Source organism: Eulemur rufifrons, chromosome 20, assembly GCF_041146395.1.
Source record: "Eulemur rufifrons isolate Redbay chromosome 20, OSU_ERuf_1, whole genome shotgun sequence".
Classification (NCBI taxonomy): Eukaryota; Metazoa; Chordata; class Mammalia; order Primates; family Lemuridae; genus Eulemur; species Eulemur rufifrons.
The window spans coordinates 5,347,555-5,374,715 of record NC_091002.1 but is presented as its reverse complement, the minus strand read 5'-3'; the positions used below and the strand labels follow the sequence as shown (position 1 = coordinate 5,374,715).

At 49.6% G+C, this 27,161-nt stretch overlaps 2 protein-coding genes and 1 pseudogene across 2 annotated transcripts in view; 2 read left to right on the top strand and 1 right to left on the bottom strand.

Annotated features, from left to right (window-relative positions):
* MAEA (macrophage erythroblast attacher, E3 ubiquitin ligase) overlaps window positions 1-27,161 on the bottom strand; it is a 400,167-nt gene that overhangs the window by 221,859 nt on the left and 151,147 nt on the right. The gene's annotated exons all lie outside the window — the stretch shown is intronic.
* Window positions 1-27,161, top strand: part of RNF212 (ring finger protein 212) — a 40,839-nt gene that overhangs the window by 6,133 nt on the left and 7,545 nt on the right. Inside the window, exons 3-9 of the mRNA XM_069496116.1 lie at window positions 7,576-7,650; window positions 12,738-12,794; window positions 14,163-14,221; window positions 17,558-17,610; window positions 17,705-17,756; window positions 19,480-19,525; window positions 25,810-25,873. Coding sequence (XP_069352217.1) covers window positions 7,576-7,650; window positions 12,738-12,794; window positions 14,163-14,221; window positions 17,558-17,610; window positions 17,705-17,756; window positions 19,480-19,525; window positions 25,810-25,873 — 406 coding nt within the window. The remainder of the gene's footprint in view (window positions 1-7,575; window positions 7,651-12,737; window positions 12,795-14,162; window positions 14,222-17,557; window positions 17,611-17,704; window positions 17,757-19,479; window positions 19,526-25,809; window positions 25,874-27,161) is intronic.
* LOC138400961 (serine/threonine-protein phosphatase 2A 55 kDa regulatory subunit B alpha isoform pseudogene) lies at window positions 4,000-4,730 on the top strand (annotated as a pseudogene).

The window sequence follows — 27,161 nt, the reverse complement described above, 5'->3', positions numbered from 1 at the left end:
TGCCTCACTTCCCTTGGCAGCACCCCCAGCGAGCAGAACTAGGGGCTGAAGACAGGCAGACCAGAGAGTTCCCCCAGAAGGCAGAGTGGCAATCTAACCAAGGCTTTCCCCGGGAAGGAGGAGCCCTGTGACACCTTGTTCCTCCTCACATGGATCTGTGTTCTCCCCTCTTCCTCTGTGCCATTGAGAGTTTTTCTTGGTTGTCCTGCTCTTAAGCCCCCATCACAGTGAGAGTGCAGAGACAGCACTTGTCTTTCCAGTTGGTAGGTTACAGACCAAATCAGGACCCGAGGGAGAAGCCCAAACATCACCCAAGAACCTGAGCTGTGATGTGGACACAGTGACAGTGGTGTCTGGGTTGTACCACTGCAGGAGAGTGACTTTCTGTGTAGGGGAAGAGTAAAGTGAATACCAATAACCAGAATGACAGATGAAGGCCAGGCTGGGGGGTTGTCCCCTGGACCTTCTCCCTTTCTTCTGGGCTCCTGGCTAGACTCAGTCTCCTCACCTGTCTTCCCATGATGGAATGCAGGCAGGAGCAATGAGGGCCACTTCCAGGCCTGGGCAGCCCTCAGCCCTGACTCCCCTCCGTTGCTGTTGCCTGGAGCCCAGCAGAGCAGCGCAGAGCTCTGCCATTGGAAGGCTGCACACAGAGCACGGTCTTGAATTGTGTATGGGTGGGAAACACATGCCTCACAACAAGGCACTGAGATTTGGGGGTTGTCTGATACACCAGTTGGCCTACTTTAGTCTGTGTGTCCATGTAAATTTTGGAATCAACTTTTCAATTTCTACACACACAAAATCCTGTTGGGATTTTTATTTGCACTTAGGTTTTTTTTAGAGAGACTTTGTGCATCACGGTTAGCATTAGTCTTAGGTATTTGATGATTTGGGATGCTACTCATCATTTTAAAAAATTTCGTAAGTACTTATTGCTAGTATAAAAAATGCAATTGATTTTGTTTGTTAACTTATACTAGTAACCTTGTAAATTTACTTGGTAATTGTATTGGTTTATGTGTAGTTTCTTCGAGAGCATTAGTGTACACAATCATGTCATCTTTGAACAAGGATGGTTTTAGTTCCGCCTTTCTCACGCCCAAGCCCTTTCTTTTTTTTTACTGTACTGTCTAGGACCTCCAGTGCAGTGCTGAGTAGAAACAGTGCAGTAGCAAGCACCCTTGTCTTTTTCCTTATTTCGGGCTTGAGTTTTCATTATTTCACCACCAAGTATTATGTGTGCACTAAGTTTTTTTGCTAAGGGTTTTTTTTAAATCATGAATGGTGTTGAATTTTACTAATGCTTTTCCTGTAACTATTGAGATTATCATTTAATTTTTCGACTTTATTTTGTTAATATGGTGAATTGCATTTATTTTTTTATTTTAGACCCACATTAGATTCCAGGAATAAATACAACTTCATGGTGGTGCAGCATAACTTGTATACATAGGTCAATTCAGTTTGCTACTTACTCTTGCTTGGGATATTTTGCACCTCTGTTCATGTGAGAGCTGAACCTGTCATTTTCCTTTCTTGTAATGCTCTTTTCCAGTTTTGGTAAATCAGGGTTATTCTGGCTTCATAAAAGGAGTTGTAAATTATTTTTCTTTTTCTCTTCTCTGGAAAAATTTTTGTAAGATTGGAGTTATTTCTGAAAATATTTAGTAGAGTTCTGGAGAGACATTTTTTGGGCCTAACAGGTTTTTTTTTGTGGGAAGATTTTTAACTGGGGATTTAATTTCTTTATTAGTCATGGGACTATTTAAAGTTCCTAGTTCCTCTTGGGTATTTTTCTAGGAATTTGTGCATTTCATCTAAATTTTCAGATCTCTTGCCATTAATCAGTGTGTTTGTAGTTCTCTCATATTTCTAATGTCTGTAAGATCTGTGATGATGTCCCTTTTTCATTTTAATAATGTGACAACCCAAAATAAGTGACTGAGGCAAAGATCTCAATCAATGGAGGTTTATTAAGCCAAAGTTTGAGGACATGCCTGGGAAAAACACAAACCACAAATGCATCTATGGCCTGTGCTCTCCAAAGAGGGATTTGGGAACTCAGTAATTAAGGGGAGGGGGCATACAGAGAAAGAAAAAGGAGGGGGTGGGCAGTGAGGCAAATGGTTACATTCTTGTGAAACCCAAGAAGTCCACATTTTACATAATATAAGGTGAATGTTGGAAGATAAAAAGAGTGAAAGAAGAATCCATTATGCAGATGTCTCTGGGTAGGTGGAAGAATGAATGATCTTGTATTATCTCTGCTCTATATCTGGGGAGATAAACTTGTAATGGGCATTATTAATGTGGAATCAAACAGACTCTAGTTTTAGGAGCTAGACTATTCTACAGACCTAAAGTTACAATTTGCATGTCCTTGTTTATGAGAAGCCAACAAGAAATTTCCTTATGAATGGACTCAGGCCTTTACCTTTCCATGGGAACCTGGCTGATGCAAAATGTTAGTACCAGCTGCTCCTGTGGAAGTGGGTGTTGCAGGTCTCAGCCTCCAGGCTTGGCCTTCCCTTTGCATAAGGAATTGGGCACATGATCCTAAAAATTTTTTTTTTCATTACAAGTAGGTATTGTGACTTCTCTTTTTTTCTTGACCAGTATTGCCAAGTGTTTATTGATTTTTATTAGTACTGTTGACTCTTGAATGACCCGGGTTTGAACTGCACAGGTGTGCTTTTCCATAGATGTTTTCAGTCACACTCAGATCACAAATACAGTATTTGTAGGCTATGAAACCTGAGCATATGGAGGGCTGACTTTTCATACATGTGGGTTCTACAGGGCTGACTGAGGGACTTGAGTGTGTGCAGATTTTGGTATACTCGGGATTCCTGGAACCAGTCCCCCTTGTATACCAAGGGATGACTGTATTTTCAAAAAACTAATTTTTGGCTCTGTTGATCTTCTCCATTTTATGTTTGTTTTCTGTTTTGTTAATTCTCTTTATAATTTCCTTTTTTCTTTGGTTCTAATTTGTTTTTTAAGATGTTTGCTTAACATCAAGTTTCAGTCTTTCCTTTATAATATTTACATTATAGGCTCATAACTTTTCATGTTCATTTATGCCTGCAATGTAAATATTTGGCAATGTTACATTTTCATTATCTTTCAGTTTGAAATTTCTACTTGGTTTCTTCTAGGACTCAGGGGTTATCTAGAAGTATATTGATTAATTTCTAAATGTTTGGGAATTTTTAGTTATTTCTATTAACTTTTATTGAAGTATAATATATAGAGTAGTATACAAATTATAAATATACAGCACAATGAATTTCTCACAATCAGAACATAACTATCACTCAGATCAAAAAAAAAACATTAGTTCAGCCACCTGCTGAGAGCCTTCTTGAGTGTATATACAAATATATTTTGCACTGAGAAGGAGGGGTGTTTTACAAGTTAAAATATAGTGGGAACATATGTGGTCTCCCCCTCTTGTGGGAGCTGGATAAGGGAATGATATTCAGTGGTGTTTTCCCGGTGAAAAGAGCAGTAAATGATTATGAGGCAGAAGCAGATGTAATTTCTATAGTAGAATTTAATCATTCCAGAGAATTACGGGCAACAAGAAATAAAAGTGTTGAGAGTTGCCATCTTTCAACAGGAGCAGGAGAACAAAATCCAGTCACATAGCGGAGGAGAATGTCATGTTTATGGCACCTTTCAGAGCCATGAACCAAAGTTTGACCACTTGAAAAATTGAAGAAGAGAAGAAAAAAGATCAACAAAATTAGGTGGTTACCCCAGAAAGATGCTGCTCCGTTTTCTACCAATGATAAAACAATAAAATTATGGAAAATTAGTGAAAGGGACAGAAGAGCAGAAGCGTGTAACTTGGAAGAGGAAGGGGAAGGTATGGAGATCCTCCCACAGATACTACCCTCGCAGGGCCAGTCTTCAGGTCCGTCGGGTTAATGGCCAGTCTAGTCCATGAAGAATATTTGCCAGTTTGTATTAATGGCGATTATGGAACATTTATCTGCAGATGATTTGCACATTAATCTTTGGCATCTGGAAATTATAGACAGGAGTTTTAACATTGTGGATATGGAAGAGCTAGCAGAGGTGATTACAGCAGCAGATTTTTATCCAAACAGCTATAATAAGTTTGTGTAGAGCAGCAGTGAAGAAACTACTGGGTCATGTGACATGAGAGCACCTGCCCTCTGTGATAGGTATTCTAAACTGTTTGAAGAACCTGAAGATTCCAGTAACAGGTCTTTTTTCCCCCAAATTATCTCTTCTATTTATGATGTAAAATTCAGCCATAGTGGTCGATATATGATGACTAGAGACTATTTGTCAGAATTTGGGACTTAACCGTGGAAAACATGCCTGTGGAGATACACCAGGTGCATGAATACCTCAGAAGTACACTTTGTTCTTGGTATGAAAATGACTGCACGTTTGACAGATTTGAATGTTGTTGGAACGGATCTGACGGTGTTGTCCTGACTAGATCTTACAATAATTTCTTCAGAAAGTTTGACAGGAACAAAAACCGAGACATGAGCCTAGAAGCATCCCAGGGAAACAAGTAAGCCTCTCACAGTTCTGAAGCCACAAAAAGTCTGCAATCAACAAGGGAAAGAAAGATGAAATAAGTGTTGACAGCCTAGACTTCAACAAGAAAATCCTTCGTACAGCCTGGCATCCCAAGGAAAATATATACAAACAATCTGTCTATATTTCAAGACAGAGTGGATTAGGGTTGGCATTCCTAGCAGAAGAACCCACTTGCCGCTTAGTTGAAGTAGCTTAATCTAGCATTCGTGCTTATAAAAGAGAGAGGTTGCTGTGGTGCTCTTTCCTGCATTTGACAGTGTGCCATTTGACAGCCGGTTTTTCTAGCCACGTGGAGAAAGCTCTGTGGATTCATTGCTGTGGTGTTATCCGTGTCTGCTGGCCATTTAGGTAAGGGTGGGGCACTTAAACGATCTCTCGTGCCATCTTGCCTAAGGGACTGCATCGGACGACTGTCTCCGCATTGATTTACACCACTGTTTATGCCTTCTGGCCTGATGACAGCAAACACTGAAAGCCTTGTCATGCTATGGGGTTTAATCGTGCGTCCTCATTACTATACTATTTGTGGGTCACACCCTCCCCACTCTTAAAAAATTAAATACAATTAATTCTTTGAAAAAAGAAAAAGTTTCAAAAAGAAAGCAGTAGTTTACAGTCATCCTGGAGATTGCGGTCTTGACTTTTCAGTCTCGCATGGATCGGGTTTCCTGACGCAGGAGGGGCCTCAGGCCGCTCCCACTCGGCTCGCTCGCCGTGCCCTGTGGCCACAGTGTGGCTCGCCCCGCACAGTGGACATTCACCTAGGTTTTCCCACATTGCCCCGTTTTCTCGTGCTCCTTGCTTCCTCCCAAATCAGGGATTATTTCTCCTACCTGTAGGGAATTCCTTTTATTATTTCTTTCAGTGCTGAGCTCTTGGTGACAAATTCTGTCAGTTTTTGTTTATCTGGAAAAAAATGCCTCTTTTTTTCTTTTGCCTTCGTTTTTGAAGCATATTTTCACAGAGTTAAGAATTCTTTGTTGGCCGGGCGTGGTGGCTCACGCCTGTAATCCTAGCACTCTGGGAGGCCGAGGTGGGCGGATCGTTTGAGCTCAGGAGTTCGAGACCAGCCTGAGCAAGAGCGAGACCCCATCTCTACTAAAAATAGAAAGAAATTATATGGACAGCTAAAAATATATATAGAAAAAATTAGCCGGGCATGGTGGCTCATGCCTGTAATCCCAGCTACTCGGGAGGCTGAGACAGGAGGATCGCTTGAGCTCAGGAGTTTGAGGTTGCTGTGAGCTAGGCTGATGCCACGGCACTCACTCTAGCCTGGGCAACAGAGTGAGACTCTGTCACAAAAAAAAAAAAAAAAAGAATTCTTTGTTGCAAATGAATGCTTTTTAGCACTTTGAAAATCTCACTTCCTGCTTTGTCTTCGACTTTGCGCGTGTGGCTGTGGTAGTCGGCGTCATGGTTCTCCTGCCCAGGCTTTGCTGAGGCCCTGAGTCTCTGCTGTGGCATCCCATGTTGGCTGCCCCATCTCCACACTCGCCTCCTGTCCTATCCAGGTCTCTGTCATGTGTAAGTGACTCAGTTCCCCCACCCAGAAGGCCTGTAGCTAGAGGGGTCTGACGGACTCGTGCCATTCCTGGTCCACAGAGTTCTTTGTTTTTGAGGGGTCTGTGTATTGATAGGCTATCTTTAGATGACAGTGGTTGTCACTGCTTGCTGAGCAGCCAGCCGGGGCTAAGCTCTGTCCCATGTGCTTCTCCATATTGTGCTTCCTGGTGCCGTCATGCCAACGGGTTGGGGGAGGGCACTGTTTATGTTCCAGTTTTGCACATGGGGAGCAGGGGGCAAAGGGGCTGGGTGACGACCCAGGGTCGCAGGGCAAGTGTGCAGAGCCAGCGCCTGCCCCCAGCCCACAGGGCACATTGCCCGTGCTTTTACAGCTTGGCGTGTCCAGGAACTCCCACCTTCCTCCATGGAGCCTGGTCTCCCTTCTGTTGGGTCTGAGGCCCTGCTTGGCCACTGCCCTGAGAGGCCCAGGAGTGGACGCTGGGCTGGATCACAGGGCCTCTTCACCTGTGCCCAGCCCTCCTTATCAGAGCCGGTGCCCTCACCTGAGCCCGTCTGCACTCTGTCTTCCGGATTCTTTAAAGGGCCATTCAAGGTATTAGTTCCTATTTTCTGTCACTATTCTGGTATTTTACCTACATTTAATTTTACTGTCCCTTCAGTGGGATTGGGGAGGAGTTGTGGGGGTGGGGCTCAGATGACCATCGCAACCCCGGTCCACACATGCCATCTCGAACCACAGGACAGCAGGAGGGAGGCTGAGGCCCTTCCCGCATCTCTTCAGTCTGGTGTGTCCTTATCCAGGAATTCCTGTATTTATCCCGCGATTCCATGCATGCCTGGGGTGGCTGTCACCCCGGCATCCTGTGCTGACGCGGTCCTGGGCGAGGGGAGGTGGGAGAGGCAGGGCAGCGCCTGTTATAGGGACCTTAGAAGGAGGTTGGGAGTATATGCTTTAAGGACATTCTTTCTTAAACCCTTATTTTTTCTTAAGTCCCTTTGGTTTGCTTTTTAAATATCTCAACATGCACTTGTGACTACATAGTTATTAGTTATGCTCGTCAGCTTGTATCATTCTTCTGATTTTAGTACGTGTCCATTGCGTGCTGTGCCCCGTGCTCCGGGCCTTCGTTCACATTGACCTTAACCCTTGACATGAGCCTTTGACATAGAGACGTGTCTTTTTGCCTCACAGATAATGACGTATAGCCAAGAGGGGCTCAGCAGCTGCCAGGCCACTCTGCCTCTGGGCCCTCACTGCAGAGACGCCCAGGGCAGCAGGAGGTGTGGCCGTCCTGCTGCTGCTCCTCCCAGGGTACCTGGCATGCCAGTCAGATGTTGTGACGTGCTAGTCATTTGTGTCATCTATGGTTAATTCTAGATCTTGAAGTACAATTTTTAAACTAGTGGCCAGAAGCATTAATTAGAAGCAATAAGTGTAGAGTCATTTTCCTTCTCTTTCAGACTGACTCAGACATTCAGTCCTTCTTTGTGGGCATAGATGGTCTGTGTAAGAAATACTCGAGAGAAACTTCCCAGGTGAGTTGTGGGTCTTGAGGTGGCCCAGGCACACTGTCTCAAAGAGACCCTGCATTTGACATGTTTTGGAGGCAAGTCCCTTCAAAGATACGTAATCAGCAAATATTTTCTTTTTTTTTTTTTTTTTTTTTTTTTGAGACAGAGTCTCGCTCTGTTGCCCGGGCTAGAGTGAGTGCTATGGTGTCAGCCTAGCTCTCAGCAACCTCAAACTCCTGGGCTCAAGCGATCCTTCTGCCTCAGCCTCCCAAGTAGCTGGGACTACAGGCATGCGCCACTATGCCCAGCTAATTTTTTCTATATATATATCTATATCTATATCTATATCTATATATCTATATATATATATATATATATTTTTTTTTTTTTTTAGTTGGCCAGATAATTTCTTTCTGCTTTTAGTAGAGACGGGGTCTCACTCTTGCTCAGGCTGGTCTCGAACTCCTGACCTTGAGCGATCCATCCGCCTCGGCCTCCCAGAGAGCTAGGATTACAGCCGTGAGCCACCGTGCCTGGCCAGCAAATATTTTCTACCAGAATGTTTCTGTGAGTTGTTTTGTTACTTTTTTGATGGTGAAACATTAGTAGCAGAAAAGCTTTAATTTCAGCAAAGTCCATTTGATCCATTTTGTGGTTTGTGCTTTTGGTGTCCCATTGAGACAGAAGTGATCTCAGTTCAGTTCTGGGGTCCTTTGGGCAGGACGCCCCTACCCCCCATATTCACAGTTAGATGTACCTTGGAATTTCGGGTTTGGAAGCCCCCCTGCCCCAGGTCAGGGCTCTCTGGATTTAGGGCAGCAGGTTTATTCTTGAGGTTGTCCTTTTCTGACAGTAACAGGGCCCTCTGCCCGCCAGACCCATGAACACCTGCTGAGCCCCTGGTATTTGGCTCCACGGCCCTTCCCCTCCTGATGTGCTTTCCCGGGTGCTGTGACACTCCTCTTACTTGCAGCTTATCCTTTCTCCCCCTGTTTCTTCCTAACCATTTTCCACGTCACCACGCGTCACCATGCACCTCCACACTGTGCCCTCTGCAGCCTTTGTACACCCTCCCCACCCCCAGCTTCTAAGCAGGTCAGTGTCCTCTCTGACCCCCACATGCTGACCTCCCTGGACATCCCTGGACAGCCTCCAGCCCACTGGTTTGCAGGGGAAGCTGTCCAGGAGGGGAGGGGTCCTCTCCTTGGCCCCTAGCCTGCCCTCCTTTCCATCTTCTGTTAACGCTGCTGCTCCCAGTGTTGGCCACCTGACACCTGCCCTGGAGGGAAGAGGCCACATGGGGGACAACTGGGAGCTGCCCCTCTACCTGAGGCAGGAGGCCAAGGATGGACTTCAGTGTGTCATTCTCCCCCATGGGCTTGTACCTTCAGGCCATGGTCAGTCAGACCACCAAGATAGTCCTCTCGGTCCTCTGGGAGGCTGTCCTCCTGCAGCAAGGCTTCCTGGCTCTGAAACAGCCCAGATCACCCACAGTAGCACGGAACATCCCCATGCTGTTCCCATCTCAGATTATGCCCAGCCACATTCTTCAGGGAAATGCCCAGAAGCTGGATACACAGAAGCCACGTGGCAGCCAGAGATGCCCAGGAATGCAGGGTTGGCACAAAGTGAGCGCCAGACCAGGACACTGACCATCCAGGAGCCCGGGACACTGACCATCCAGGAGCCCGGCAGAGTCCCACAGAAGCACGGTACAAGACACACCTGCCTGCCTGTCCTGTTCAGCCCCAGCGGGTCCCTTACTCAGGCCAAGACCCCTCTGGGCCAGAAGTTGCCTGAGTTTATACAACATTTAGGTTATCCTAGAATCAGAACAACAGGCCACACTGCTCCTAGGATGGCTTTGCCAAGTACAGTGGCCTTCCCAGGGCAGCCTCCGCAGAGGCTGGACGTCTCGGGAGAAGACCAAGCAGGCCAGCCCCTGCACTCTGCCTCGCATGCCTGGCGGACTTCGAGGGTGGGCTGTGGGCGTCCACGCCTCCCAGGCCCTGCTGTCTTGTAGTTGTACTGAGCCAGGGTTTGCCTTTTTCACTCCTGTCTTTCAGGGTGTGAAGTGGGGTTTTCCAAAGGCTGTGTGACATACCACAACGTGTTATTTATGTTAATATGGAATGGGTCCATTGTTATCTTTAAATGAATTAATAAATATTTTAAATGTCTTAATTTCTAATAGGGTAAATATTGACAGATAAAACCCACATAAAAAAAGCTCTTTGGGGTCCTCAGTAACTTTTAAGAGTATAAAATCGGCCTGAGACCAAAACTCTGAGCACCAGTGGCTCAGGCCCAGGAACCTGCCCTAGGACAGTGTGAGAGGATCCCCTTGGCTCGTACTCGCTAGAGGTCTTTGAGTGCCATGTGCCCTTCCTGATCTAGTTTGTGACAATTAAACATTTTCCTTTTCCTGACAACCCTTCTGAGATCCTTTCTGTCTGCCCAGCCTCTGCTCTGAGACAGGGTTCATCAGCGTTGGGTCTGTAGACCCGATGCTGGTCCCAGCGAGACCAGGAGCTTGTGTCCACATGCAGAGGCACCTGCCACCCCTGGTGGACGGCAAGGTAGTAGACTGAGGCTGGGCTCGGGACCAGGGGCCCCATTCCTGATCTCTTGGCACAGACACCTAGCTGGCTTGAGCCACTCCCAAACCCTGAGGTTCCTCTTGAGGAAACCACCCTCTGCCTCCAGCCTCTTCGTTCCCTCTCATTCTTTTGCCAATCCATAGGGTGTGGGCAAAGCAGGTGTGAACACTGGCAGCTCCTCCCTGGGCCCCCGAGCAGCCTCAGCCTCAGCCCCGGGGGCTGCAATCCTTTATTGACTTGCTTCTCTGTCTCAATCGGAGAGGTGTGTTCTCAACAAGATAAACACTCACAAACCCCTTCATATTGTTTTTGTTAATGAAATCTACCCCCTTCTGAGGCCACAGCCAGTGTCTCAGGTCTCTGGAGCACAGCAGCCTGGTCAGAGTCCGGGCCAGACAAACCCGGTGGCAGCAGCTGGTTGCAGGCCCAGGCACCTCCCCCGGTGGAGTCCCAGAGGTGGGTCCTGGTCCTGGTGCGGACACAGTGAGTTACAGGCCAGTGGGTCTTGGCTGCCCCCCAAGTTCACGAGCAGCTCTCCGGACTCCTCATTCCACAGGACAGCCCGCCCCCCACTCAGGTCCCCTTGGGGAGCTTTCCCTGCAGCCCTGTCTGTGCTGCGGCCATGCCTGTCTCACCAAACCAGGGTGGCCACAGACTGGCCAAGGTCTCTCCACGGTCTGTGTCTAAAAACAGCCCTGCCAGAGTAAGAACAAGCATTTTCCTGCCTGCAGGCCTTGCTGGGCCCCAGCGTCCACCTGGATCAAGAGCCCTCGGATTGACCCTGGTGTGGACACATGCTCCAGGAACTTCCATCCCGTGCTGTTCCCCAAGTGCTAGTGCTGTCTGTTCCTCAGATCTCCAGGCCCTGCACCAAGACAGGTGGTTAGGGATCTGCATTCCTCCGCCCTGCCAGGGCATGGAGCCTGCTGAGGAATCAGAGGAGACAGGCAAGCTGGCGGTGCAGCATTGCGCAGCAGTTGGGAAACGTGGCCATGGCCCTGCCTTCCCTGCTGTACATGTGTCTGAGGCGGAGAGGGGAGAAAGCACAGAGCCCCGGCTGTCCCAGAGCACATGGGGAGCTTCACCAAGTCCGGAAGCGAGACCGGGGCACATTCAGGCATGTCTGACACTGTGTCCCTCCGTGAGCGCCTGAAGCAAGAGGAACAGGGGCCCCTCATCTGCAGGGACATGGCTGTTCCTGCTGAGGGTGCTTCGAGAAGCTTCATGACACAAGTGCACCTGAGCTGGGATTTGAGGGGTAGGTGTGGACATTGACCTGACCAGTGAGAGGATTTGAGAACCCTCGGCACAATCGGGAGGTACTCTGGGCCGCAGCCTGTGACGTGCATGAAAGTTTCTGCCAGGATGGCCTCAGGAGGCCCTTTGTGCACTCGTCCTCATGGTCTGTGTGGCAGCAACTGGGACCATCTTCCCCTCCTTAGTGAGCTGCTCCAAGAACACAGGAGCTAGTGAGGAGGATGCTGTCCCTCCTGGCCTGGAGTAGGGTTCCGCGAGCAGTCCCATCTCCTGGAGACGGCCTCTCCTCAGAGAGGGTGGGAGTGAGGCCTGGCGCGCTGGGTGATGTTCCACAGCGGAATCTTACCCCTCTGTTTCCCTAGACCAGCGAGCCATGAGGCAGATGCAAACTGCCTCTAGTATTAGGAGTAGATTGAGATTGCTGGGTTGGAGGGAAGTGGGTGATAGATTATAGGATGCTGACTTTAAATATCAGTTTAACCCACAGTTTGGCCCTGTTGTCTATCAGCCGTGCATTGAGTAGTGACAAGGATTAGCCTGAAGTAATGACAGCTTAGTATTCTAAGAGGGCAGGCACCATTGTCTGAAAACCTCACTCATAAAATAGTTCCATCTTCCTCTGAGTAAATCACAGACCACTATTTTCTCATTTATGTTGGTGCTCTCAGAAACCCAGTTCAAGCTGTATATACAACAAACGTGCGGTCTGGGCCTCATTAAATGGGAAGGCCAGGGACAGGATTGTTTCAGGCATGGCTGGCTCTGGGAGTTCCGACAAGGCCACCAGGCCATTGGTATCTGCCAGCTCTGCCTGTCTTGTGTGGCTTTGTTCTCTGCACCCTCCCCAGCCAGAGGTCCACATGTCAGTTTCAGGATGTTCTCTGGTGGCACTGTTTGGTCAGGAGGCCATTCCTCTAACCAGTCACCACTGTCCAGTGGACACCCCAGGGTGGGTCATATGTCCTGTCCCGTCACCAGGTCAAGAGCACCACTTAAGCCCCTTGGACAGACAGGCCTGAGCCCATTAATCCCACTTGTGTTTGCATGTGACTGTGCCTGCGGGCGTCACTGCCCTCGGACATCCACACTGAGCGTTTACCCTGTGGCGGCCCCGACCCTGTGGAACCTCGCCTGGGGGAGGAGATCGCACTTGAGGTCCCCCACCCCGCCCCAGCCTCCTGCTTCCCTGTGACAAGGTGTTGTACTCAGAGACCACACACCACTGTCAGCAACTGAACTGTGTTATCTTCTCAGATTTCAGAATTTCAAGAAAAACACAGGAAGAGATTATTAGCCTTCTACAGAGAAAAGGTAAGTCAAATCGCTGCCTCTTGAATTTTGTGACCTTTTGATTTAAATGTCAGACTTGTTAATTAACACATTGCTCTTAAAGGGGGTGGGTGACTAGATGTGAGATCTGTTTTTCTTTGCTTGTCCAGCTGTGAGGACACATTCGCTGGCTCCTTCTGACCGTCAGCCTGTGCCCAATACCTGCCTGCAGTTCTCCAGGCCACTACCCACCTGGGGAACCCATTGCCACTTCACCGGCCAGGCTGTGTCGGGGCCTTGGGGCCCTGGAGGTGACGGGAGGCTTTTCTGCTCAACCATCTTGTTTTCTAATAAAAGTCCTTTTAAAAACAACTTTGAAGGTTATGCAGTAGGTAAAATAAATAACCCAGTGTTAAAGCCACCAAATGACAGGACTCCTCCTGAGAGTCCAGAAGCTGATCGGGGCCCGGCAGCCACAGGAAGCTTGAGGGGCAGCAAGCTTCTGCGCACAGCCTGGCCAAGGAGACTGTCACCCACTCACACCCCCACCTGCTCCCACCAGTCCCCACCCTCCTGACACCCCACCTCCTCTCCACACTCCCACCCCATTCCGCTCCCCTCCCCTCCCAACACCCCTACCTCCACTTGACACTCCCACCTCACCCCACAGCCCTGTCCTTCCGACACCCCTAAATCCACTCAACACCCCCACCCCGCCCCACACCCCCACCTCCACTTGACACCCCCACACCACACCCCCACCCTCACCCACACACACCTGTCCAGCACTCCCCACTGCTCCCCAGAGTTCTGCCCAGAGCCTTCTGGCAGGTGCCCAGCCCCGGCTAAGCGTTCAGTGTACACTGTTCTAATCCTGAAACAAACCTCAAGGGTGGGTGGTATTAACCACATTTACACACCCAACCCTAGGACAGGAGAATTGACATTAATACCTCGAGGTCTGGCAGCCACCATGTGGCAGGGCCAGGGTCCCACCACTGACATAACGGCAGTGGTTAGTGGTGACCGTGCTTGTGGAGCAACCTAGAGCGCAGGACAGCTGTGTCTTAGCCTTTGAGGCCAGAGCACTCTCAGGAGCCCGGCTGACGCTCCCTGGGGCTCTGCCCACCTGTCTCGGCTTTGCGCAGGTGTGGGGGTGCTGGACTGCAGTGCATCTCCTGAGCTTGGCTGCTCTTAGCTCTGCACTGATGGTCCTAGTGCCAATTTCCCAAGTACCTGATGAATCAGACCCAGCGCAGATTCACTTCAAATTGCCTGAAGGCAACGTCCATGTGGAGTAACTCACATTCTAATTCATGGTTTAAGAAATTTAAAGGGTTAAAATGTCGTCTATGAGCTGTCACTTGATACAGCTTGTCTGATAATAAGAAGTTATCTAATTATGTTTAGATTTCTAAGTTGGAAGAATCCCTCAGGAAGGCAGTGCTGCAAATAGAACAGCTGCAAAGGTAAGGTCCCTTGTGAGTACGCAAACGGGGCCACCGGCTGCCACTGTATACTTGGTCGTCTGCCCTCTAAGATCTGGAAAGAGAGATGACTGCAGGTGCAACCTCAGTTGTAACCCAGGGAATGGAGGAAGGAGCACTTTCATGTACTAGAAACTTCTGTCAAAGCAGAACATGCCATGGGAAGCCAAAGGGAAGATCAGGGAGACAAGAAAGTGGAAAAAAAGTGGCTGGTTCCCCCTGGGGATGAACCCCACAGTGGTTCCTGGGGCGTCGGGAGGGCCCAGGGAGGGTGGTGCATGCAGACCTCCAAGAGTGCCTGGTGGCCTCCTTTCTGCCAGGATCATAGCAAATACATGTGGCCTGTTCTGTTTATAAAGGCTCTGCGGGGAGTGGCGGATGCGTTTCAGAAGGACACGTCCAGAGTTACTATTAATAGAATTAACCAAAAACGGTGACTGAAAGTGTTACATTTCAATATCTGGAAAACCTGGCCACTTAAAATTCTTGTTTTTTTCCATTTTCACTAATCAGTGCCTTTACCACATCGATCTGTTCTGAATACACTTTTTTGCATTTAGTGTCCCTAAAATTTGGAATCAATGACTTGCCATAGTTCAATTAATACAGTGATACCTAGATGTGGTGCATCTTATATGCAATGGTGTCTTAGATTTTGTGAAACACAGTACAGTTTCCTGTTGAATGTTGTGACATGTTGGATAGTTGCGAGTCACCATGTGGTGGTCGCACATTGATTTGGAGGTTGAGGACCCAATGACCCTGTGGGTGCTCCTGTCCTCCATGGGCAGTGTGTCCAGGCACAAGCTACCCAGTGTGCATGAAGATGCCTGCCTCCCTGTTGTGTTGGGCAGCTGAGCGTGGCCGACCTAGAGCCACAGGCCAGGGAGGAAGCTCTGGTGTCTGTCACACTGATCGGTGGCCCCACTCCTGATATGAGGTTCTGCTTTGCCTCTGTCTGGGGTGAAAAGGGCCTTGGTTAGCTGTCACTATTTTGGATTATAAGAGTTGCCATGTGCTTGTTTTTTGATGGTTATATTCCAGGGATCAGCAAACTCCAGGCCAAGTCCAGCCCCAAGTATATTTTCGTATCACCCTCAAGCTGAGAACAGCTTTTGCATTTTTAAAGGATTGTAAACACATTGCAACATAGGACAGTCACTTGGCTTGTTCAGCTCACTCTGAATCACCAAAGCCCAAAACAACTCAGCGAACACATGAGGTGCCCAATAAAGACCTTTGCGCGAGTGGCTGACCACCGTGAGTAAAAGCACCTTGACTCCTAAGTCTGGCAGGGCCGTGGCTTGGGTCCTCTGAAGGGCATGCACTCTTGCTTCCAGATGCCTCTAAAACGCATTTTGTTATGTGGCCAACACAGCCTTCTGCATTTACTAACTACTCTCTGCAGAGACGTTGTTGTAAAGCCTGCTTCAAATTCAGTATCACAAAAGGAAAGACAGATACTCACCATGCATCGAAGTGTGGGATTACTTTTTTTCTCCTTGGGGTATAATTTGCTTTCTTTCTGTGGACTTTTGAAGTGTTTTGCTAATTCTGTAAAATTCCTGGCCATTACCTTTTCAAATCTTGCCCTGTTGCAGTCCCTGCCAAAGCCACTGCCCCTGCCGTCTGTGCCTCTGCACCTTCTGTTACGATTCCATCTTCTTAGGTCATTTGGACACATCCTGGGTTACTTCCTCCACCCCCTGATCTGTTCAGTACTACGGCTACTTCTCCACTGAGTTATTATTCTATTCTGTTAATATTTAACATTTCTAGAACATTCCTGCTCATTTGTACTATTTGGAAAATAGGATTTGCTCATTGTTGTTTCTCCATCTTTAGGCATTTCATAGGCAGTCTTTTTATTTTCCATGCCTGATAACCTCAGGAATCCACATCCGCCTCCTTTGCCTCTGCTCTCACTCGAGTAGGTCCTTTCTGGTGTGGTTGGTGGTCTCGGGTGAGGCTGCGTGGGTTGATCCCACTCTACGCACCCTTGGTATCGCCTGTATTGTCCTCCAGAGAGGATTCCCGCATGTTCTCCCAGCTAGGCCAGCTCACCTCAGACGCTCTGCCCGCCCCCGGCCTTGCCCTGCCTGAGGATGGGCTATCAGTGTGGCATCGTTATGGTGGTCTCGGTGCTCCTTTCTGTTGTCTTTTTGGCAGGGGGCTTGGAGACTCACCTTCCTCTGAGCCCCAGACATAACAAAATGCATTTTAGAGGCATCTGGAAGCAGGAGTGTGTGCCCTTCAGAGGACTCAGGCCACAGCCCTCCCAGACTCAGAAGTCAAGGTGCTTTTACCCACTGTGTCCAGCGACTCGTGCAGAGGTCTTTATTGGGCACCTTGTGTGTTCTCTGTGTTGTTCTGGGCTTTGGTGATTCAGAGTGAGCCAAACAAGCCAAGTGCCTGTCCTCAGGGGATGTCTGTTTAAGGAAGAGGGAGGTAGAAAATGGATTGGGACAAATGACTCTGGGGTAGCGGGGTCGGGGGTGGGGGGTGGCCCCAAGGGGAGCAAAGGGTTAGGGTTCCCAGCCCAGACAGTCAGCATAGATGGGTGCTCAGGGCATCGTCCACACCCCTCGGTGTGTCTGGGGAAACAGGTGTGCTCCACCCACTTCCAGACGTGGGTGGAAGTGCATCCGCGGGCCCGTGAGATAGGGAGGCCCCGTGAGTAGCAGCCTTCTGTGATCAGAAGTTACAGGATGCAGCCTGCTGCCTCTGCTACCTGCTGCCATGGAGATAAATCCAGGGCTTTGTTAGGCCAGAAAAATGGCCAAGTAACTTGTCCACATTTCTCTTGCCAGCTTTTAAAAACTGATATGGGCTGGGCACAGTGGCTCACACCTGTAATCCCAGCACTTTGGGAGGCTGAGGAGGGAGGATCACTTGAGCCCAGGAGTTTGAGGTTGCAATGACCTATGATGACGCCACTGCATTCCAGCCCAGGCGACAGAGCGAGACTCTGTCTCTAAAAAAAAAAAACTGATGCGGTAGTAACTCCTGTTGCCATGTCTTAATTTCATACCTGTAACACCTGTCACTGGCCATTGTCCAGTATCAGTTGTAGCTGCAAAAGCTGGTTACTTAAATGGTAACGAGTGTTGATTTCATTTTGCTCCTGGGGTTGGGGAGGAGCAGGGCAGTTGGACGAGTAGAACATTTTGGAGAACTGTCAAATTCACATGAAGTGCCCTTTGCAATCCCATAAGAATATTTAGGTGATTCAAAGCCTTCTTATACTTTCAGTTGGAATGACTTAGTGGGAAGTAAATTTCCATAGTTTAATTCAATACCTTTTCTCTATCTGTTTAGTATGAGATCGTCACAACAGGCAGCTTTCAGCACACTAAAAAATTCAGTTTCAAGTAAGTAAAATAATGTCAGAACGGGAAATATAAAGACGCCGAATCACACTAAATGTGCATTTGCGCTGAGGCTTTCTCTTCACTGCTCTTCCAGCAAAGCCGCGTGTTCATCCGCTGCAGCCACCTCGCTCTTCAGCCCCAGACAGGTGTGTGGTCTGGTGGGATGGGGTGGAGCCCGCGAAAGTCAGGGCCCATGGGTGCTTCCTGTGGACACTTCTGCATTTCTCTTGCATCCCTTCCCCCCTCCAAGCCACAAATACTGCAGATCCCAATGCTGGACAGTGTACTGGCTGCCCAGCTCCCTCTGGTGCTTCCATTGTGTCCCAAGGCAAGTGTGCGCTCCAGCGCACCCCAGCCCTGCAGCTATAGCTGTTGGTTTTGGGGTGATCACGTGACGTGGTATCTTGGGAGCTAAATTGGGATTCCATTGCCAGAGCGGCTGGTAGCCTAACCTCATGGCACACGAAGGGGGCTGAACCTGGGCACCTGCCTGGGGAGCTTGCTTACACTGGAGGGTGTCCCTGTGGCTCTCGGCCTACCCGTGTCCAGTTGTGCCTGCCTGACCATCACTCTGAAACTGAGAGCTCGGCCTTGCATCCCCATCGGCATCCTTAGGGGATCTGGGCCTGGGCCAACCCCTGGTTCTTCACGTGGAAGGTGCAATTTCATTACATCAGCACAGTAGGAAACAGGTTCAAAGATTTATTACCTATAGATTCTGGCAGGGAGGGCACCATGAGATGGGAAGGCATCCTCCATCCATCCCGGTCACAGGAGGCTGGAGTGAAGGTTCTGGCAGAGAGAGGGGACCCTGGGCCAGCACCTTTGTTGTGTCCAGGGCATTGCCCAGACAGGGTTCCCATGGGGGTTTTAACTGGGGAGGTTAGAGCAAGCAGGTGTGAGTCCCACGGGTCCTGCCGTGACTGAGAGGTGGTCACTGTGGCAGGTCTGCACAGGGTGTGCAGGGTGTGGGGGCCACAGGTCCAGTCCAGTAGGTTGTATCTGGCTGCCCCACAGGGATGTGGTCACCAGGAGGAAGTTGTATAAGGCAGATACCTGGTCAGCCACATTGAGAACTGGGGGTAGGGGCGTAGAACTGGAGACCGTGTCAGGGGTGACTGAGCCCTGCCCTGGTATGAGACAGTTAAACTCGCATTGAAGATGGATCCTAAGACAACATAAAAGTGTAAGAATTCAGTACATCCAGGTTGACCAATAAACATCATGGCTGAGACTCCTGCTAGCACTGTCAGGACAGTGACTCTCTTTCCTCTGAGGTCACTAGCCATAAGGATGGCAAGGCTAGGGGAGGGCCAGCTTGAAAACAAATCCAAATGATGTTTCCCTATCAGCCTCTGGGCTAAGGAAGGAACTAGCATGTATTGAGCATAAATGATGTAACGTGTGGGCCAGGGAGCGAGTGTTAGCAAAGTCAGGGAGACGTTCTCCACTCAGGAGGTTCCAGTACAGCGGGCTCCAGGCAGGTGCTAGCAGAGCTCAGAGCGGGGACAGTCTGGAGGCAGAGGTGGTGTGTACAGAGCCGCTGGAGCAGACGCTTCAGGGAGGGCGGGGGAGATTCGGCTGCAAGTGCAGCATGAGGAAGAGCTCAGCCAGGGCCCGGGCAGGGGGCTTCAGTGTTCTGGAGGGAGGCTGCATTCGATTTACAGACAGTGGGTGGACGTGGAGAGTTTTAGGAAGGGAAATGACAGTGGTCAGATCTGTGCTTGACTAAGCTATGACTGCACCATGGAACTAGAGGAAGATTTAGACATGTATATGTGGTCTTGTTACATGTGTGTTTAAATTGGTGTTATGTAATTACAGACTAGTCTTGGGCTCAATTAATGTCTTTCACTATGTGTTTAACAGAGTGGAATCGATGGAAGTTGATCTTACTCCTTCCCCAATGAGAAAAGTAAGTACATCTGTCCTGCTGTGTTGCTGGTTTCCCATACACCAGATATCTAGTGTTTCCAACTTCTCTCAGCACTAGTTAAACTTCACAGTAGACTGACCTCTCACGGTGCCTCTGCACTGTACGCTGGCCCCGGGGACGTGCATTGGGTTGTGGTAAGACTGTCACAGACTCTCCCATTCAGCTGAACGCTTGAGACCGCAGTTGGATCTGGAGGAAAGAAAGCAGGTGGGGAGGGCAGCAGGGTCCCATGCTGGTCCCGTGCTGTTCCCGTGTTGTCCAGTGTTGGTCCCATGTTTTCCCTTTTTGGCCCCTGCTGGTCCTGTGCTGGTGTCCAGGACAGGTGGCAGTGGGGCTGGTGGCCCTGCGCTTTACCTGCCTTCGCCTACAGTCTCAAGAAGTGACAGGGACAATGCTAAAGAAAAAAACAGTAGGTCCTGGCAGCCCAGGAAAAGAAGTGGGTCAGAAATTTGAAGGACTCTGAAAAACAGAAAACAGCTTAAAATTGGAGAGAAACAAGACTAGAGGAAAGCTGGCCAAAACTCAAGGACACTCCAGGTCAGCTCCCTGTCATCTGCCCAGCCAGGCAGTGTGGGACTCAGACACGCCCTCAGCCAAGCAGCAGGTGGCTCCAAGCAGGGAGGGAGCCGGCAGCATGTCAGGAGGACCCGGGAGGGTGGGCTGCCGCTGGGGCAGGCACGGGGTGGGAGAGCAGGTGGGGTCAGGGAGCACAGGCAGGACAGTGGAGCCAGTGCATTGATTGGTGCACATTTATTTATTCCTGTTACTTACTTCATATGTGTGTTGCCGGAGGTGGTGTCACCTATGCTGCTTGTTTGCACATACTGTTCTGAGCACTGTGAACAGGACCTCAGTCTCCCGGTAGACTGTGAGGTAGACTCTGCCCTGCAGACTTCTCACTGAGCAACAGTGCTTGTCTCTAAGGGAGCCACACGGAACCAAATTGTGGAGGGACCTGGATTCCAGGATAAGAAGGTAGGCTTTATTTAATAGGGAACGAAGAGCCATTCGCAGCTTTGGTGGAAGAGAAACCCTAGTTCCTTGGCAGCTGGTTGGAGCATGAGCCTCCTCTCCCTAACCCAGCTCACCTCCCCAACACTTGCCGTCCACGCCCACGCTCACCCTGCTGACGCTGCGCTTCCAGACAGGAGACACTCCCATGTGGCCGCACCTCTCCTGGGCCTCCCCGACAGATCCCCACTGATGCCTCCAAGGCTGGATGCCCACTTCTGTCTGTTCTTTGGTACACTCGTGGCCTTGTTTCAGGGATGAACTCATGGCCTCCACGTCCCCACAGCTTAAAGGGGGAGAATTCTCTCCTGTCAGGTCGGTGTCCTGGTTTTCCATAGCATTAGGGTGGTCGGATGAGGACAGGGAATACTCAAGACTGACAGGCAAAGTTGAGTCACACCTCTTTGGGTGTTACGTTGCAGATGGCAGCTGAAAGACCAGAATGCAATCAAAATTCCAAAGTGAGGTGCTAGACCAGGCATGGGCAGACATTTTCTGTAAAGGGCTAGATAGTAAATAATCTGGACTTTGCAGACCGGAAAGTCTCCGTCGCAGCTACCCAGCTGTCACTGAATCGCAGAAGCAGCCACAGAAGTAAATGGAAGAAGCAGCAGCCAGTGTGGAAGTAAACGGGCATGGCTGTGTTCCAGTGGAACTTTATTAACAAAAACAGGATGTGGGCCACAGTTTGCCAACCCCTGTGCTACAGCAGAATGCAAATTTTCAAGAAAAATATCGAAAACTAGTGTACTTCCTGAAACTCCTTGTCACACTGGAATGGATGTATGTAGAGGCTTCTTTAGAGAAAGCGGCTTTGCACCCCAAGTGGGGTAGAGTGAGGGGGGTTTCTAGTAAATCCAGACTGAGCAGAGGTTCTGGGCGACCACTCAGATGCCTGTGTGGACTGGGTTCCTACTGTCTGGTGAACACCCCACACCTACTTGGGGCCCTCCAGGAAGGAGTGTCATCTAGGGTAATCTTGGTGGCATTCCTGCCCCAAAGGCTCATCGAAGGAGAGGGCAATAGCACAGGAGTCTCTCAGGGTGGACTCGAGAAGCAGAGGCCAGCGCAGCTAGCAGCCAGGCAAGAAGGGGCCATGCCTCCCATGAGGACGCCTGGGCACAGCCTGGACCGGCCTGGCGGGGCCTGGCTCTTTCCTCTTCTTCCTGCCTCACTGCACCAGGCCTGGGGCCCTGGAGCTGCTGGTGATGGGAGGAGGTGAGGGGAAGTCTGCCTTCCCGTGGAGAGGGGTGTCAGACTGGGCCGGATGATTTCAGGCTGTTAACCTTGAATGAGCACAGGACTTTCTACTGCGTACTGCGTACGCCAGTGTTAACGGAGCTTTTTTTAAAAGGTAAAATCATGACTCACAAACATAAACACCTCTTACATACTTTTTTATTGATAATATGCCCTTGCTATTTTTTAAATTTTTTAATTGATATTTATTGTACATATTTCTGGCATCCATGTAAATGTTTGCGACTTGTTACTATGTAACAGTCACGTCAGGGTGTGAGTGTTTATCATTTCTATGTGTTGGTATTATTTCAAGCTCATCGACTTTAACTCATGAGTTAATGAGGGACACCAGTAACATGTGAAAACTAGTTTGAAGGAGAATCCAAGAGCAAACACACGTGTGGGCGGCCAGGACTGTGGCCCTGCGGCCGATGGAAGCACAGCCTTCCCATGTGGCAGGACCACAGCCCATGGGCAAAAACATGGGCGCCAATGTCTTCTGCAGCTCACAGCTGGAAGACAGTGCCAGGACAAGGAAAGACACAGGCCCCATAGGATCTTTCACACTTTTTTCTGACATCAGGAGCGACCTGAGCCTTACCAAGTATTTATTCTCTGGCAGGAAAACCCTCTGCTAGGTAAGGTATGAACAGACCAAGGGGGACAAGGTAGCACGTTTCGACTGCATCCTGTGGGCCGAGCCCACACGTGGCACCCGTCACACATAACTGGGCAGGTGTTGGGGTGACACAGAGTCCCAGTGGGGGAGAGCTCAGGGCGTCCCTCTGCCATCTTTACAGAAATGCCTGGGAAGGCATCGTGGGAGGAGAGGATTTGAAAGGCCTGCTGCTGCTCCTCTTGGTGTTCTGGGCTAACTTAAAGGGGCAGTGTGGGGGTCTTGTTTTTCCCGTGAATTCCAAGCTTGCCATGTGGAGGCCTCCACTCTGGAAGCCCCACTCCCCAGAATGGCAGCCTGATGTTTGAGACACCTCCCTGAGGCCTCTTGGCTGTCTGGTGTCGTTCCCAGAACCATGCGGGCCGGGTCTGGGCCTGCTTTCTGCTGGGCAGTCCCAGGAGAAATGTGCGCCTGGCCCGGTCTAGACTGTCAGGACCTGAGTGCAGCGAGCGCAGCTGCCGACATCCGAGGCCTCGCTGGCAGCTCCCAGGCGTGCTCCAGGCTTGGCATGTCGCATCCTGGGAAGCTTGGTGGGAGCCAAGAGGCCGTGAAGCATGGCAGGTGCTCACCACGGTGTCTGACCAGCCCCTTCCCAGCACCCACCCTGGGCCGCTGTCGCGGGCCAGAAGCCTGGGAACTCCGGCCTTTTAAGATTCTTTTTGCTCCAGCAATTACTAGACTTCCCCCTAAACAGAGGACTCAATAACTGACCCAACAAACAAAAATCCTTTCTCTTTTTTTTTTTTTGAGACCGAGTCTCACTCTGTTGCCCAGGCTAGAGTGCCGTGGCGTCAGCCTAGCTCACAGCAACCTCAAACTCCTGGGCTCAAGCAATCCTTCTGCCTCAGCCTCCCAAGTAGCTGGGACTACAGGCATGTGCCACCATGCCCAGCTAATTTTTTCTGTATATTTTTAGTTGTCCAGCTATAATTTCTTTCTATTTTTAGTAGAGACGGGGTCTTGTTCTTGCTCAGGCTGGTCTTGAACTCCTGAGCTCAAACGATCCTCCTGCCTCAGCCTCCCAGAGTGCTAGGATTACAGGCGTGAGCCACTGTACCCAGCAAAAATCCTTTCTTATTAGATGCTAGATGAGAAAAGACGATTTACTTCATCCCAGTCATGCATTAGTAATTTTGTCCTTAGTGTGTGGTGATAATTTTCTCTGTTGAAGTTTCAAATAATGTATTGTAAAGTTCATGAGAACCTCGAGCCTGGTGGTGAGATGAGGCTCAAAGGGGCAGGTGGAATAGCATCTGCCTTGGCGGGCAGTGGGGGCGCTCTGGTCCTGACAGTGCCCAGGCCTGCTGGAGACACCATGTGCACAGTGAACCAATGGGCACCTGGGCAGGTGGCCTGGGGGGACACTGCAGATTACTCCAGATGGAGCACAGCTCCAAGGGGAGGTGATATCGGGATTCTTAAGATGCACTACACACTGAAGATATCATAGCTGATGGAAGGATCCAGAAAGGAAGGGATCAGAGCACTCCTGGGAGGTGAGAAGTACCTGGAGCCTGCCCTAATGAGGCAGAGGCTGTGATTTCCCGGGGTTCTGTCTGGTTGGGGTGTGAGTGCAGCCATCAGCTCGGGTGGATGGGAGCATGCTGAGTGGACAGCTCTGTGGGAGAGCTGGCCTGCGGGCAGCACAGAGGGCCGTTGAAGCTGAAGGGCTGGTCCCTCCAGGGCTGTAGTCTGGCCAGCAAGCGAGAGTGGAGGACAGGCAAGGTGGGGTTGAGGGTGCCCCCGGAGTGAGGCCTGCCCTGCACTGATGGAGAGGCCGAGGACACGGGCTTCTGTGATGGGTCAGAAGTGCCTGTGGATCAAAGCATCTGTGTGGTGGGTGTGCCAGTGTACGGAGCCAGGAAGATGGGTAGCCATGCCTCAGTAGGGTACAGCCGGTGACAGCAGAGCCACGGGACTCACAGGTGAGGGGAGGGGCCTGGCAGCTGGAGGAGGGACCCCAGGAAGGAGGCTGCACATGGCACCTTGCTAACACCCCCAGGTAACACCAGGCAGCAGGAGTGGCCTCCACTACCAGCCTCCTTCCTGGGCTGGCAGCCTTGGCTCTCAGCTTCCTATGTGTCGGGCAGCGAGGTGGCAGCACCTGGCTCGCGGTTGTTGGGTGGGGTGGAGGCTGGCACAGCTGGGCCTGGCACACACAGCTCCATGAGTGTTGCCTCCACCCTGTCTGTCAGCACCTGGATTTCAAGGTGACAAAGTTATGCACCCAAGATGAGGATTTACCCAGGATTTTACATTTTCCAATGTCAGTCGAGACCTTTGTTTACTTTTCTCTCCTAAAATTCTTAAAAACACTTAGTGGTGTCCTTGATCCATTCACTGTTTTAGGTCCTGGTGGATCAGAGCTCCCACCCACTTCCGCCAGCCTCATGGGCCAGCATTCCAGCAGGCAGGAGCTGGAGGTGAACATCGAACCATGCCAGCCAGGAATTTGTCGGAGGGTGATAAAGACTAAGGAGACAGGCTGGGCATGGTGGCTCACGCCTGTAATCCTAGCACCTCGGCCTTCCAGAGTGCTAGGATTACAGGCGTGAGCCACCGCGCCCGGCCCTAGAAATATGTTCTTAATAAACAATGAGGCCGAGGTGGGCGGATCGTTTGAGCTCAGGAGTTCGAGACCAGCCTGAGCAAGAGTGAGACCCCATCTCTACTAAAAATAGAAAGAAATTATATGGACAGCTAAAAAATATATATATAAAAAAAAAAATTAGCCGGGCATGGTGGTGCATGCCTGTAGTCCCAGCTACTCGGGAGGCTGAGACAGGAGGATCACTTGAGCTCAGGAGTTTGAGGTTGCTGTGAGCTAGGCTGACGCCACGGCACTCACTCTAGCCTGGGCAACAGAGTGAGACTCTGTCTCAAAAAAAAAAATAAATAAATAAACAATGAGGCAAGGCACATGGCTCACACCTATAATCCCAGCACTTTGGGACACCAAGGAAGGAACATTGTTTGAGCTCAGGAATTTGAGACCAGCCTGGGCAATGTAGTGAAACCCCATCTCCACAAAAAGAAATTTTTTTTAAATTAGCCAGATGCGGTGGCGCACACCTGTAGTCCGAGCTACTCAAGAGGCCAAGGTAGGAGGATTGCTTTAGCCTAGGAGTTTGAGGTTACAGTGAGCTATGATGACGCCACTGCACTCTAGCCTGGGTAACAGAGCGAGACCCTGTCTCTAAAAAAAAAAAAATTAATAAATAAATAAAAAATAAATTAATTAAAAAATTAAAGGTAAAAAAGAAATAATGAGATTCTGAATTTCATAAATGGCAGTTTTGGAATTTTATCAGTTATTTTCTTTTTGCATTCTTAGCCTGAGGTAGCAACTGGCCCTGCAAGGATCTCGTTGATTAGTCCACCCCAAGCTGGACGCATGGGTAAGTGAAAGTTCCTGTAACCTCACTCCAGATCGGTCCATGCATGGATTAAAATATGTTCCCTGAAAAGTCACGTTGAATCAAGGCCATCAGAATTACCCAGGTGAGTGTTGTCCTTCAACCAAGTTAGCACGGGACTAAAATGGTGCAGCTGTTGAATCTTTCAGGGAGAAGCTCTTATGCTTACTGCTGAACGAGTCTCAGAAGAAAACTGGTTCCTTTGCATTCTGTCTCCCCTTGGTTTAAACAAAAACAGTGTTACTGGGTTTGCTTACTGGTACTTGGCTTTGGATTGCTGGTCTGTTTCCAAAGCAAGTCCCCCAACCCTGCTCTGGTTCTCCCCTTCTCCACCTTGGCCTGGGAGGTCCCCTGTCATTGGCTCTCGCCCCTGTGCCCAGCACTCCCCTGAATCACAAGGCCTCTGGCTCACCCCTCCTCACCAGGGGAAGCAGCTCTGGAGCCTCTGGCCTTGTCTCACGTGCTGGCTGTGAGAGTGGGGAGCCCTGAGCAGAACCCCCTGCTCTGCCCTGCATGTGGGGCATATACATTGAGCACGTTGACCTCAGACTGTGCAGGCTGTCTTCCCGACACTGTGCCAGCCACACTTTCCCACAGCTGCTTTCCGTTCCATCCCATGGACTGGCCGTGCCTAACCTCACTGTCCCCACGTGTGTTATGGTTCAGAGGTTCACCGTTTTTGTGCATAGACTTTTGTCTTCACTGGATTCTCCTATTAGCGTACATTTCTAGAAGGCCACAGGAAACACATGAACTCTCGTAGCTTGCAATGTATGTGGATAAGTTAAAACAGGGCCACCCTATTTCCCTTCTGCGAGCAGGCTGAGAGTGCCCCGGATATCCTTGTCAGCAACACCGGGTCTGTGGTGCCACCTTCCTGCCAGTCTGAAAGGAAAGGTCATCATTTTGATTTTCATTTCTGTGACTGTTAATGATTCCAAGTGTTTTTATTCCTTACTTATGTTTTTCTAGGAATTATCTGTTTTGCCCTTTGTCCTTTATGTTTATGAAATCTTCAATCTGAAGGATTTGACATTTTACCCAATTTGCTTTGTAATTTTGTATTTAACTTTGGAGTTTTAGAAACTTAATATTTTTATGTGCTCAAATCTATTATCCTTTTGATTTCATAGGTTTTCATGGTCAGGTAGGTTTTTTAACATGCCTATATCACTTGGTTTAGGTGGGGTTTTTTTTGTTCTTTTGTTTTTTTTTTTCTTGTAGACTTTATTTTTTTAGAACAGTTTTAGGTTCGCATTAAAATAGAGAA